This window comes from Dysidea avara, chromosome 7 (assembly GCF_963678975.1).
Source record: "Dysidea avara chromosome 7, odDysAvar1.4, whole genome shotgun sequence".
NCBI classification, from domain to species: Eukaryota; Metazoa; Porifera; class Demospongiae; order Dictyoceratida; family Dysideidae; genus Dysidea; species Dysidea avara.
The window spans coordinates 13,073,162-13,087,975 of NC_089278.1; the positions used below are offsets into that span (position 1 = coordinate 13,073,162).

The window sequence follows — 14,814 nt, forward strand, 5'->3', positions numbered from 1 at the left end:
TTGTGCATTGATAACCACATGATCTCTATTTGCTGCATGTGTAGTTACATTAATCAACTATTCACTATCTTACTATCCCTCTAGAGATGTAACCATAGAATGCAGAAAAATCACTACCTCCCCTCCCAATCAGTTCTATATACTTTATACATTCATCAGTTATCGTAAAGTAGTTGGTGACATTCACAGTGCTTCATTCCAAAACCCACATGCATACATGCACACATCCATTGAGTTGGTATAATATGCTACATATAATTACTTGCAAGAACTACACCAGTGGTTTAATATATTATCATATGCAACTAAACATCACATAACTCTAAGCTGGTATCAACACCTACCGGCTGAAATAGACATCCAAAACCACACAAGAATCTTTTTCATTTATCTATGGATTTTCCTGTAGTTGAGAATCAACTCATTCACTTAATTGTCACTAAAACAAATAGGGTTTTAATATCACTATCATACCAAATGCATGTTCAGCACACATGTCAGCCTACCTGAGACCATCTAACTACTTGAATTAAATTAGAAGACTATAAGTATTTTTTCATACTATACATATAATTATTAAAACATTACAGTGAATAAAATCACAAATTTATTCACAAGCATAAATGAATATTCTGCATAGCCATAGCAGTTATATAGCAAAAGAATTATATTTTCCTAGCTATCATAATTCCATCTGCTACTTTTAGCAGTACTACTTCAAATCGACAATCATTTTTAAGCATGTCATTTATTCTAAACACACCGTTTACAGACTTATCAACTTGTGGATCAACAACTTTGCCTCCTTGAAGTGCATTATCAATGACAAACAAGCCTTCTGGACATAGCAGAGTGTAAACTGGTTCAAGGTATGAGGGATAACTCTTATTAAAGGCATCCAAGAAAGCAATATCATATGTGCCACTTTCCCCATCTTTAATCATCTCAGAAAGACCTTCTTCAGCATCTTTTATGCGTATGTCAATCTTATCACTTATCCCTGCTTCAGCAAAAAATGGTTTTCCATTTTCTATGTACTCTGAATTAATTTCCAGACCAACAACTTTCCCGCCATCTGATAGCCCAAGTGCCAATGCCATAGCTCTACATCCAAAGAACATTCCAATATCAATAGCCTTTTTGGCATTTAAGGATTTGGTAAGTATTGTAAGGAAAGTGTCTTGCTCAATGGCTGTAGTCATGATTCCTTTAGAATGAGAAGTAGACAACTTGTGAAGTTTCTTCAGTACAGGATTAATGGTGGTGTGATCAATTACATAGAGATTAATAGGATCATTGTTCTCGTAGGTCTTGTCAGTGCTAGGCAATCTTTTGTCAGAATGAGCACTTTTCTGACCCAGTAGGTAGAGCAGATAACCTGTTCCAGCAGCTGCCAAACTAGCACATCCTACACCAGCAACAATCTTCCAATTCATATTGGTCATCTGTATAAACCATGCACATGACTTCGAAATGACAACAATAAACACACTGCACAAATAGCTTATGTGTGATACTTTCATAGTTTGCCATATATAAATTGTTTAATAAAATGAATAAATGTTAACTTCTTATAGTTACCCAAAGTTGGTCCAGCCTGATTGATTCAATCCTGTCTGCATGAATAAACATATAGTTTGGCCTTTAGTTAGATGGTACCCACATTTTTGAGATGTACCCTAATGCAGTACATTTACTGCTACATATATGTAACAAGTGCACTATCGAGATACTCTAATAGTGCAGTCACCTGAAGCTACACACACAAATCTTTAGCAATTTGTAACACGAATTCCATTTATTTGAAATTCACCTGAACATGCTTCGAAATTTAAAACCTTCAAAATTCAGATTTTGCCACTTCTCCAAAGTTTTTGCTTCAAAAATAACCTGCTATATGGTAGATCTGTTATCACCCCCAGTTCAGAAGTCAACACCTTTGTTTTCAGAGACTGGCAAGGTAGACCCAGAGACTACTGGAGAAGGGGATAATAAAAGTAGCTCCCAACTGTCCTAGTTAATTTCTCAGTAGTATTTCTGGTGCCCAAGAAATATGGCTCACTCAGAACCTGAGACCACTAAATCAGTATAATATGGAGATCATTAATTTCAAGATGGAAAGCCTAGGAATGGTGAGAGACCTGCTGGAGAACAGCGATTGGACAAACTTAACAAATTCCAGGGCTTCTACTTCATCTAAAAGGTCAACAACATCATCTCCCTCTGCATCCTGGCCCTTGTCATACATGAGAAATCAGACTGGCACAATGTCCATACAGGATGAGGGGAGGGCTGAGGGTCGCTTGCCCCTGCAACCCAGGGAGATGAAGTGACTTGTCCCCAAAATGACAAGCAGGAAAGAGCCCGGGACAAAAGGACTGGAAAGGTTGGCCATACCCCCCACCAGTTGGAGTGTTGTTTGGAAGGGAGTTTAGTTTCATGGATGCGACCACGTGGCCACCCTCTTTCAACTTCTAAATTAGTAGACTCCATGCTAGATCCTCTTGTTCCACAGATTCTTCTGTTCTTTGATAGTTGTAATTTGAGGCTTCCTTAGATGTCATATTGCAAACTACTAGCCATGCACAGCAAAAGAAAACAGCAGAGCAAGCAATCACATCCTACCAGATATGGGACTTGTTTTCTAATTAGTTATACAAGAATTACTCACTGCTGTAATATTATGTTTACGTAGTAAAAGAGGAAATACCAGTGCAAATCTCATACAATTATAATTGTGAACCCCATAGTTATTAAATTCACCAACATGATTAATGTTTTGTGGTTTGGCTAACTGAGAGTCAAGACTACAAATACCGAGACAGGCTAAACTTCCACAACACTATAAGTGTGTAGCTACACTTAGCCAGCAAACATGCAGGATATTAACAGTTACTGCCAGTAGTTTCAACATTATCGTCGGAAAACAATGTAGCTGCTCTAACTGCAGGATCTTGACACTGCGCTACCACTAAATTAAATGAAAAATTCCCAGAGCAGTCTAAATAGCTTGTCGGCAAGTGCCTAAGAAGCCACTTTGCTGAGATCTGGAGCTCCTTCTTCAACCTAGTACTGTACTAGCCCTTGCAGTGTATTAACTGACTGATTTAAATTAATTGTGTATTAACGTTTTACTCCTTCAGGGGCTTGTTAATTAATAAAAGTGAAATGAAATGACCCCTGTGGTTTTATGTCTTGTTTCCAGATGAATCAGGTGTGGTGGTGGCAAAACTGCATCTGTAGTGACTGACATAATTGCAGAACTTTTTAGAACTATCACGTGACGTTTGTAGATAATTACTTATAAATACTGGTTTTGTGTTTTGTAACAGTTAGTTGGCTTTTGCACAGCTATTATCATGTGTTACCAGAGCAATAATGTTTGTTATCACTCGTTAACTGTTGTTGACCCTAACGTGATTACAAGATGAGTGATGACAACAAACAACAGCAACTCCAGCCAACAGACCAGCAACACTAACCGCCAGATCACTACAGAGCAACTTCAAAAACAACCACTTGTTGCATCCATGTCCATGAAGCTACCTCCATTCTGGCTACCAGATCCTCACATCTGGTTCACTCAAGTGGAAGCATAGTTCTCTACTCGTCACATCGCATCTCAACAAACCATGTTTGATTACGTTGTCACTAGCTTGTTGCCTGAGTATGCCACAGAAATTTGTGACCTTGTATTGCAACCAACTGGTGATCACTCCTACAATAAACTTAAAGATCAAGTAATTAAAAGTACCACAGCTTCCAAACAGCGACAATTGTAGTACAACTTTTGGTGTACATTCATACGTACTGTCTTGACATTGGTGTCATTGCCTCCTTTATCATCCTGGGCTCAGAGCAGGCTATACTATGCTCCTGTCCTGCAGTCATGTAATGTGCAGCCTGCTGCTAAACACTGCTCCACTGCTGAAAACACGGAGTAAACGTGATGTCAGGTGATAGGATAACAGCCCCAACCGAAGAAATCAGTGTCACTGGAGCCACCATGGACATGCAAGGCAGAGCCCCGAGTGATCATCCAATATCTTCCCGACTACAAGTTCAATGATGCACTTCTCATCATGCCTCAAATCACTTCACCTCGCAATTCATTGAGTCAGACTATTATATTCAATGGCCGTTTTTGATAGTGACACAGCCATCTCTTGATATGGTTATCCATTTAAGGTGGGTCCAGTGCTCATATTGAACAATTGAAGACTTGATATCCAGCACGTCTCGTCATTTCCATTACACGAGGAAGGGGAAATTTACTATGTCACGTTCGTAGATCACGGGCTTTCTCACTCCTCATCTCACTCAAATAAACAGTAAACGAATGCAAGCCCAGTCCAGTTGACTCAAGCAATTGTCGATCAAGCAGCGCTACTGAGATGAGTACTCTGGATATGGGCATTATGAAAGAAGTGTGGCCTAGCTCTGGCTGGCTAGCCCATCCAGCTCACCATCCAGAGCACCCTGAAGCTATATATCTGGCTCACGTGGACTTGCCACTTTTGGCGCACAAATCACGCATAATAATTTATTTCAGGAGGCACTTGTAAGCATGGATCCACTCGGATCCGTCGACCCAATTACTGAAGATGACCCACCCTTCGCGGCGAACTAACTCGTGTAGTATAAAGGGAGCAACGATACTTTGTGCAGATGCATTTACCAGCACAAGCCTGCTTTCGATCGGAAGAGCATGCCACCCATTATGCGAGCATTATGCTCTACCCCCCACCACTGATGGTTTCTTGCTTCCGATGATATTAAGGCCACTCCAAGTCATACCTTAGTTTCTGGTCACTCCCTAGCCAACAAAAGGATGCGGGCGGGCGGATGATCAGGACTTCAGGACTATCATAGACTCTTACATATACACCAGTAATACTGTAATGTTATTAATTTTGCTCAATTTACCCATTTCATATTGAGTTTACAACCAAGCTTAACCAACATTCTTATAGCATAAGTAGTTAATTATGCTTCTACAAAATGCACCAGAAAAATTGTCGATGGCTAGCTACACTGCTGAGCACAACAATGTGTAGCTAACACTAAGGAAAGGTCTGCTCATGTAGCTACTTTTGCTTTACAAATGAAATGTTTCATTAGCTATGTCAGGAAATTATTATTTATTAGCTAGCTAATAATAATCCAAAGTTATATTAACACATCATCAGAAACTCTTTCAAATGTGAAGTCTTAGCCAACTATATATGCATACGTTTCCAGCCTTCTATACAGTAAACCTTGAGTAAAGTAGCTGTCAAAGTTTTGAGTTGAGTTGTTGAGTGCTCCAGGCTATATTGTTTTTCAGTGATCATGTGGGAAAGCTAAGTTAATGTTTTAACTAAGGGATGTCATGCACTTGCTAATTTAGGACCATACTTGCAATTATGTAACCATGGAAAAGTTGAAGTTTGAGCTCACCAAACGTTACCGGATTTCAAGTCAGTATATCAGTGATCAGTGATAAGGAAATCCAAGTTTAGATCCACTAGAAGAGTTACTAGACTAATCATTAGAGAACTACATCTGAATTGTTAGGAAAGTTTAAAGCTATGGTATATCTGATCATTAGGCTAGTGATCAATGCTACATACATACTGTACTGAAATTACTTACTGGCAACAGAAGCATTACTAATAGCTAGCTATATAGCTAGCTAATCAAGGACAAGTCAAAAACGTTATAGTAGTATCTGTCTATTCTAGTATTAGAGTTTAGGGTAGTGTTACTGCTCTATTAGAATCCCTGACTGCTCTATTAGAGTATCTCGATCTTTTGCAGTGTTTAAAAATCACTGTCCTTGGTCACGTACACTTAAGCGCTTGTAATATTAATAATAGTCCTCATAAACTGGGGTTCCAGTTTTCCATGCGGGCGGGTGACCAGAAACTAAGGTTTGACTTGGTGTGGCCTAACCCCATTCTATCTCAGTGTTAAATACTGCGAGCACCTGCACTAGAGAAAAGTTCATGGTCTACTGAGTGAACGGTACAGACCATCTTTTCCGCTCGGCATGCTCCGTCGGTCGCGGCCTGTTACCAACTAATCAAGTAATTTTACAGAACGAACACAGATGAGTCAGCAGTTCAACAAGGGTAGTGAGGCGTCCACGTGTCTCACGTGACCACCTAATATAACTGCGACGTTCTCCGAGGGCCTCAGTCAGATAGGGGCTTGCATCCCTTGTTGCTGATCGACCTGACATCAGAGTGGGCTGCCGCCGACCCGGCTAAATTGAACATTCAGACTCACCACGACCGTAGAGTGTGTTCAGACCAAAATCATGTTATCGTGTTCGTGCTGCTTTCATCAATCATCAATACGGTGACGATTTCTCTCCTGGAGGACAAGTGGACAACGAAACTTCGGAGCTAGCTATTGGCCTGAATAAAACAAACAAAACAGCGTTTTCCCGTAGTTTTGTAGCTAGCTATATATTGCTAACTTTGTTCTAATGATCAATCCAAAGCTTGTCGGTCAGAAGATCAACACCACCTTTAATCTTGCAACTCCTCAACACGTGGGACTCTGGGAGCAGGTTTCATGAGACCTGCATTTACTATGTCAATGCTGACAATTTCAGCTGGTTCACGTCTAGTCTGGCGCGGCCGCCCCTTCGCATAAAGAGGAAGGGTCTGGTCACTCTAGCATTACAAATTTGTAGCGGTGGAATGTAATTAAACAATGGCAACAAGAATAACATGTCTGACGACCATACAAAGTAAGCAGATCTCAGTTACACCGTATAGACGACTACCAGCAGCCTCAATCATATCTCATCTTCATGAAACTTCGCGATAATTTCTTTCACTCATTACGTATCTATGGTAACTTATAAACAAACGTCACAAAAATTCAGTAATTACCAACAACGCGATCTGATTGGTGTTACCTGTTTTCGGTAACAGGCTACAAATTTTGTATGCTAGAGTGACCAGACCCTTCCTCTTTATGCGAAGGGGCGGCCGCGCCAGACTAGTTCACGTCAGTGTTATCGGGGTTATAAAGGTTTGAAATACTAATAGCATTGTGCCGCATAGCCGAAAAGACTGAATACCCTATGCTGTACACTGTGACAGCAGTCGCACAGGCAAGTCCTCGCTGTCCCCTCCAAGCTTTTGTTGCCTGGGGATGGTGATTATAAATGAATCATCCGTAATCAGTCAGAATCATGTCTGGCACATCTTGTCCCTTGGGCACAACCAGCTGGAGCTGTTTGCCCAGTCATTATAGCAATAAAATCAATCCTAAAACAAAACAAAACAGAATACAACATTGTTTTTAAGAGCGGTGTATACACATATTTCACAGAAAAGGGGATGTATACTATAATTATTCATAAAGAAATTTTTAAAAATCTATAGATGACAACTCACTATATACCATAAAACTACTCATACAAAGTAATACATATAGCAGTTCCTTGAGCGGTCTCTTTGGCAGCCGGAACTGCTGGAACTACAGTCAATTCAGTTATCAAACTAGGCAGACCTAGAAAGGGTATAATTAGGCTTACAACATATACATACACATATGTATATCTCTGGATACAAAATATACCATAAAACTTATTATACCCTGTAACCAGGCAAGCATGCCTTGTAACATATCCTTCTTCATGAGTGGGATACACATGATACTAGCTATCACGTGAGGCATGCAAGCAAAGCGTTCGCCTATCAGCTTCCTAGCACCTGACATGGTAAATTGGAAGCCATAAGTTACATGGCTACCATAATCATAATTATCATGTCAGTTGGGTTGCTTCCATGGCATCCCCTGATCATCTGCCAAATTTAATAATGAGTCACACAGCACATGTGACCATCCATACACTCAAAGAGTTAGCATGTAGGGAGTTAACGGGTGGCTCAACCACAAAATTACGTAATACCGGAAACAAAATATCACTTGACGATTGTAATGCCATGTGGACTCGCATGTGGAGGAGTGTGTGTTCCACTTGGTGTGTTCCACTTGGTGTGTTCACCCTCAGCTTACCGTTTCTTCGTGTTCCAGCATATGATGACCGGTGAGTTCTTCTATATAATAAAGAAGGTACAAAGGATCTCAAGGCGAAGGATCTAGCTATTAGTGGTACTTGACAAGTAGTGTTCTGTCAGTGTGTTCAGTGCCTAACTGGTAAAGCAGATATAACAATGACATAGTATATGCACACCTTTATTATTTATTAAGGCTTTACAGCACAAGTGCTTTATCATTAGATTTAGGCATGATCACTGGAACAGTTTAACCAACTAATGTTGTTTTGCACTTATCAGCGTTCATGCAGTATTGTAATTTAAAACAACTGAATATTCCAAGTGCAGAGATTGATAAGTCATATGGTAGGGATTATTCCTGTGCCTTTGTAATGCTAACTAATGACAGGTTGTATGTATACCAATAGGATTATAATTTCAAGCTTAAGGTGCTTCTAGTAACCAGTGATACGATATGTCACCCATCCACCACACCCACACAAACGGATTGTGTGGTCAGGGCAGTGGCTAATTTTTACAACTAGCCCTAACCTGAGACCGGGGGAGGGAAGAAGGCATACAAGTAGTGTTTGAAAGTAAGTACTTTTTGTGCTGTACATTGCCATGATTGTCCAAACAGCTAAAGTAAAGGGAGGGCTTGTGTGACAAAGTGCCATAGTAAAGAGGAAAACTGTAGGAATTTCTGACTAACCAGTTGGGTCTGGGGCACACTCGGACATAAGTGTACCAAGATTAAACCTGGAAGAAATTTTAGAAAAATGATTGAGATTTTAAGATAATAGCAAGCTGAAGGGACAAAATTTAAAAATAAGAATACAATTATGTACATGCAAGCCTTGCTTTATTGGATTTTTAAGCAATTTTATGTTGAAATATTGAAATGCAAGACAATTTTTAACAAATAGTAGACCGTGAAATAAAGAAAGACTGAAAATGGCTATCTCAACATTGGATCTTGAGGTACTTTTAGTTGAATCCCTGTATATAGTAAATTGTAAAAGAGTTAAGATGTACAACATGTAAGTATATATGACTTTGAGTTTATACTTTTATGTGGTGCAGCTGGCTATTTTTGTCCAAGTTTTACAACTATCCAAATCATCATTTACAACTAGCCAAAAGTCATTTTACAACTAGCTTTTTGGCCACAACTAGCCCCTTTTTTAACCCCTGGGTCAGGATAGTAAATGTTCAAACTTCAATTCATTATATTAAATTCGAATTAACTTTTTTTTCTTCTTCATAAGAACGGCTGTCTATTTTGATTGTATATCAGTGGCCTTGTGAAGTGTACCGGTCACATTACAATGGTGTTGTGTATCAGGGGCCCTTGTGAAGGCCAATGGTGACATTGGTGAGATCACTACTGGCATGTGTAGGCCTGGTGGGAGATCTAGCAGTTGATTGCAAGGTGGAATGATTGTGCACTGTGTCATAGTCTTGTGCCATTTGCCTCAATCGCCGCAGTGACGCCAATAGTAGATAACTGTACCAGTACCACAACTCATCAAGGGCTGCTTGTAGTATCCAAGCTGACTGTCACAAAGCATTTTATTGCTGGCACCGGTTTGGTTAATGCTTGCAGGTCTTAAAGTAGGTTGTATATACCAGTGTGCAGGCATGTACATAATATAGACTGATCAATACATGGAGCATGAAGTCTAGGACAGCCGGACAGTAAATCATCAATGTGGTATTCATTACATAGAGTAGAACTGATTGTTGCTAATGTTGGTTAGTCAAAGTGTTAGTATCAGTTGCTTGCTCCTTTGTTGCAGTGAGGATTATAGTGAAACTTGCTAGGGTGGGTGCTAAGATGTGGAGCTCCATGAATGATACATTGAATGGAGAGAATGAGCAAAATGATTAGAAGTAAAACCTTGGGAAGTTGAACCCTTAACTATGCCATTTACTTAATAGGACCCCAGCCATGTTAAATACATCTCACACACAGTGTAGGACCTCGTTAATAAGACTACTTCATGATAGTGACCATGTCAAGTAGGTTCCAAACATAGCTAAGGTATACTTCATGACCTCATTAATATGACTACCTCATTATAATGACCATGTCAAGTAGGTCCTAAACAAAACTAGGTGTACTTCATGACCTCAAGTCTAAGGTGTACCTCATGTCAGACAGCAGCAACACAAGTATTTTGAGACAAGGAAGCTTACACTGTAATTGTCAGAAATGTACAAGTCTGATGGTCACTGTGACAGGTCAGATACATTGTACCTGCATGATACCATGATACCTTCGTTAACATGTCATCATAGCTCATCCCTTGACCGGTAGAAACAGAATAGAAACAGATGTGTCCTCTTATGCTGTGTACACCATGCAGTGAGACATCATTGTATAAATATGAAGTTTACATTCATGTATTTAGTCACAATAGAGTACAGCTAGCCTGCCAATCCAAGTGTCAGTAGCTGACATGTTCTCAACAGTATTCACTGCTCAGTCTTCAGCCTCCGTATCTAGTATATGACATCTGGTGGTACGTGTGCAGGAGCCTCACCATGCTGTACTAGTATGATCAATTTGAGATAGTAACTCTGTTACCCTGTGGGTGATCATTATTATGAATGAGTGGATGGAATGTGTTTGATGGTTGACATTGTGTTCACACATCTGTACACAGCATTAATGGTAGGAAATCACAATCAAAGGGTGGGTGATTATACTGAAACCTCTTAAGAGTAAATAATAGTATTGCAGAGTTATTGATGTGTTGGCCCTTAATAAATGATTGTATGAAATAGCATGGATTTTTGATTGATTTTCAAAATGGTTAATTTGACATGCATATGTGGCAATTGGTCTTTGTTCACCAGCGGGTTATTCAACATCTTTTCCACATGTAAGATGTAGTATAATAAGGATCTGATATAACTCCAGCTTGGTGGCCTAAACAAGTATCCTGTTACATCTTTGGGATCCACTTGGCAGTTCCAGAACTCTAACAATAGCTATTGTTATTTTCATTTTAAGATATCATGTTTTCACTTGGTATACTGGCTGAAATGGCTAAATACACACGCCAACTAGTAAATTAAGGCAACCCAAAACAAACAATTACTTGAATATCTGTGTTATGTACTCCACACAATCATTTATTATACAAGCTAAAACACTCTTGGTAAATCTTATACATCACCATAAACTTTTTAAAATTGTTCACTAATCTCCTGGTGTTCATAGTCGATAAAATTGATCAGCCATACTTAAAATATATTGTTATATAACTATCCAGTGCCTTCCGTCAACCTTTCAGTTTCAAAATATTTTGCTCAAGTGAGCATGGACAAACACACATACGTAAATAATTTCCCCAAACCAACCTTCATGTGAACCTACAGCCAGCTGCATACCCACACAAAGGCCAGCCATTATATAGCATGCATGTTCTATTCAATGGGAAGGTACAAACAGTAAACTAGACAACTGGAATGGATTACTGGACTGGATTACTGGACTGGTGATTTTTGGTTCATTACCAATGAACCAAAAATCACTAGTCCAGTAATCCATTCCAGTTGTCCAGTCCACTGTTTGTACCTTCCCATTGAATGGAACAGAATACAAAAAGTGAAATTAAAATTCAAAAATTACCAGTCTGGTAATTTTTGGATTTTAATTTCACTATTTGTATGCTTTAATTGTCAGGGTACAGGAGTGTGCTGTTAGTTAATGAAACCGTATTCCTCAGAAATGCCTATGTACTTCACCAAAGCACCCTATAGACCACTTGCATAGCATCAAATCTGCATGACATGACTTGCTTTATAAAGTTGAATGTGTACATTGATAGCAAAATGAAGTATTCTGCATTTGCACAAAGATAAACATTTTCAGGGGCTTGGGATGAAATGATCTAGCTAAACATTATAAACTAATTACATCCGTACATGGTAGCTGCTACATTGTACAGTATAGTAGCAAGTTGTAATAATGTCTACTGTGTGATGTACCACTACTACAGCCATTAGTCAACTACTGTGTATATGTATGCTCACATAGTATGTACTATTGTGTTTGCAAATTTGGTATAGAAGACACCAAGTAGGTATCTCTGAGAAATACTAATATTTTGCCTATACCATACACTACAATTTTGGGACATGTCAATGAAAACAAGTGGGCACTGTGTTGAAGAATGTGTAATAGCCAATGTGCTAAAAGTGTTGAAAAATGAATTATGAAATCAGTAGTCCATTCCAGTGTTTGTACCTTCCCGTTCCAAACAGATGATTTCATTATACTAACAGGAATTTTACCTCAGTAGTATAGACTCCAGTGGAAGAGTACCTGCTTGCCATGAACACCTAATATGGAGAGGAACATACTTCAGTCATAATAAAATCAATTGCTAGTCTAAGCCTGCATTAGATGCCACAAGTGATGCACTAATGGAAACTTTGAATAGGGGACACCTGATGATGGACAGGGCCAAGCATGTAATATATCTATATATTAATGTTCAAAAATGCTGTAGTAAATGATACAACGTATGTAACAGCTTAAAACAATGTAAGTTAATATTCTAAATAGTGGTGAAGTCTTACAAAGAATATTTTCAGTGAGTTTTCACTACCCTCTAAAATCGGAGATTCATAAGTCATAGGGTAGGAATTATTTCTCTGCCTTCAGTGATGGATATGCTACTACTCAACCCTGACGTTATATGTGACTGGATATGCAAAATGGGGTCTTACAGCATTTTCAATTACATGTACCTGGCACCCTTATTGATTAGCAAAACCCATTAAGGGTAAAATGCTAACGTACAAAAATCATGGTAGCAATTTAACAAGAACTGTACAGGTAAGGCAAACTTGATTACTTGTTTCTCATCCACAAAAGTTTGGATTTCCATGCAAGAGGAAGGTCATGAAATACTCCAAGTCAAGCTGTCTGTTACTATAAAGGTTAGCTAAATAAAGCCCTTTAAGAACTAGTACTTACATTTCTTAGGTGCAAGTGACATTTGCTGTACTGTAAAATGATAGCCAGCCTTCTTAGCATAAAAATAAGTAGGGTATACAGCATTATAAAAATAAGTTTGAATAAATGTCGGGTCTCAACTGAACTCTAAATGTAGTCATAATTTCTAACAATTCTGTGTAACGATGAGTGAAGAATATTTCATACAGTATACTATACATGGAGAAACACATCAAGGAGAGTACAACACTGAAGTTTATTAAAAGCCACTTGAAAGGAATAAAGTGAGATTTGAATTGGTCTATCTACCGGTGCTACAACAGTGAAATTCATCCTAAAGGTATGTGAGTAACTAACCGTCAGTGTTACATGGTTATCACTTTGCAATTTCACTGGCATTTCAAAATACTTTGCACCATTTTATGCATTTTTAGGGATGTACACTTCTCAGTAGTATTGTTATGGTTCAAAACTTTGTGATAAGTGCATAACTTCTCTTGTTTTGCTACTTTTTTTCTTTGAACCCTTAATTTTTGACTACTGAACCTACACATACTGCGCCATGCAATAATTTTACACCTGCCAACAGTGGCCATTATGCTATGTATTCAGCTATGGTCTACAAATTACACAACATTAGAAATGAAGAAAAGTACGAGAAGGGTCTCTGCAATCAATTCGGAAAATACGGGTTAGTGTTGTTCCAGTTCTCAGTACTGGAACTAAAAGTAATTCCAGTACCAGCAATTTTATTTTAGTTCCAGTTCTAGAACTGGAACAATAATTTTACTTTTCTCAATACTGGAACTGGAACTAGAACAATAATTTATTTCCCTAAATACTGGAACTAGAACTGGAACTAAAAAGAAAATTTATCAAGTACTGGAACTAATACTAGAACTGAAATTGATCATAATCATTTAGTTATTATCAATAAAAATAGCAAATACGATGCTCATTACACAACTACAGTTAGTGAAACTATTACATTGTTAGAGTTAATTCTTCCTTGTTTCTGAGGACAATTTTGGCTTATAACTTCCATGCTTTTGAGATATTGAACATATTGAACTTAGCTATACTGCTATAAAAGAAATGATATTGTTACACATGTGCAAATGAACCTATCAACTTTTCCCACCTGCATTGCTTGTTCATTTTTCTAGAGTTGTTTACAAATAACAACTTGCGTTAATCCTTTGAACAGGAATTGTTTGCTAGTCAATCTTGAAAGATGTGCAAAATAGCTGTTAAAATTGAAGTATTAAATGCTTTCATTTACAGTTAAACTCTTAGCTTTGTGTGTGCGTGTGCGTCCACCATACTTCTTGTTTTTAACATTTAATGTATAGTAGTGACAATCGACATGCATCCTCTAACACAAACTATGGACATTCGAGTAAGCAATATTAAGTAGCTGTAGTTTATCTGTCGATCTTGCTTTTCCATATACAAGCTTTAAGTTGACAGGTCCACCTACATGTATAGTCTAAATTTAGTGCTGCTGTGGAAAAAAAATACTGTAGTAACAACTAGTTTCCTAAATAGTTGCAATAAAAAGAAAGAAACCTGTCCAGCCCATGGTCTATCCACTGATCCAGTGGCTTGTCCACTGGTCCAGTCCATGTGGTCTGTCCACTGGTCTAGTCCACGATCCAGTCCAGTGATGGTATACACCCAATGCAACACTGATTCAGAAGTGAAACCACTACCTAGCTATAGGTGTTTCTGTCATTCCGAAATGTGCTAGTTTAATGTTTGATAATTCACTTCAAATCATCCCTCATAATCAAAGCCTTGGAGCATCAATGCCTTGCATGTATAGTTGGTTTTGAAGTAGTT

The 14,814-nt window shown here is 38.5% G+C and overlaps 1 protein-coding gene across 1 annotated transcript; it reads right to left on the bottom strand.

The window, feature by feature from the left end:
- Window positions 1–628: 628 nt before the first annotated feature.
- On the bottom strand, window positions 629–6,884 carry LOC136261549 (probable caffeoyl-CoA O-methyltransferase 2). Its single transcript, XM_066055566.1, has 3 exons — window positions 6,464–6,884; window positions 6,271–6,401; window positions 629–1,445 (listed from the first exon to the last, which is right to left on the bottom strand). Exon 3 carries the CDS (start codon window positions 1,443–1,445, stop codon window positions 666–668), a length of 780 nt encoding a protein of 259 aa, XP_065911638.1. The 5' UTR covers window positions 6,271–6,401; window positions 6,464–6,884; the 3' UTR covers window positions 629–665.
- Window positions 6,885–14,814: the final 7,930 nt, after the last annotated feature.

What these genes read in the sequence shown, in the direction of transcription:
- LOC136261549 (XM_066055566.1), bottom strand. Translation starts at nt 1,445, where the DNA reads ATGACCAATATGAATTGGAAGATTGTTGCTGGTGTAGGATGTGCTAGT.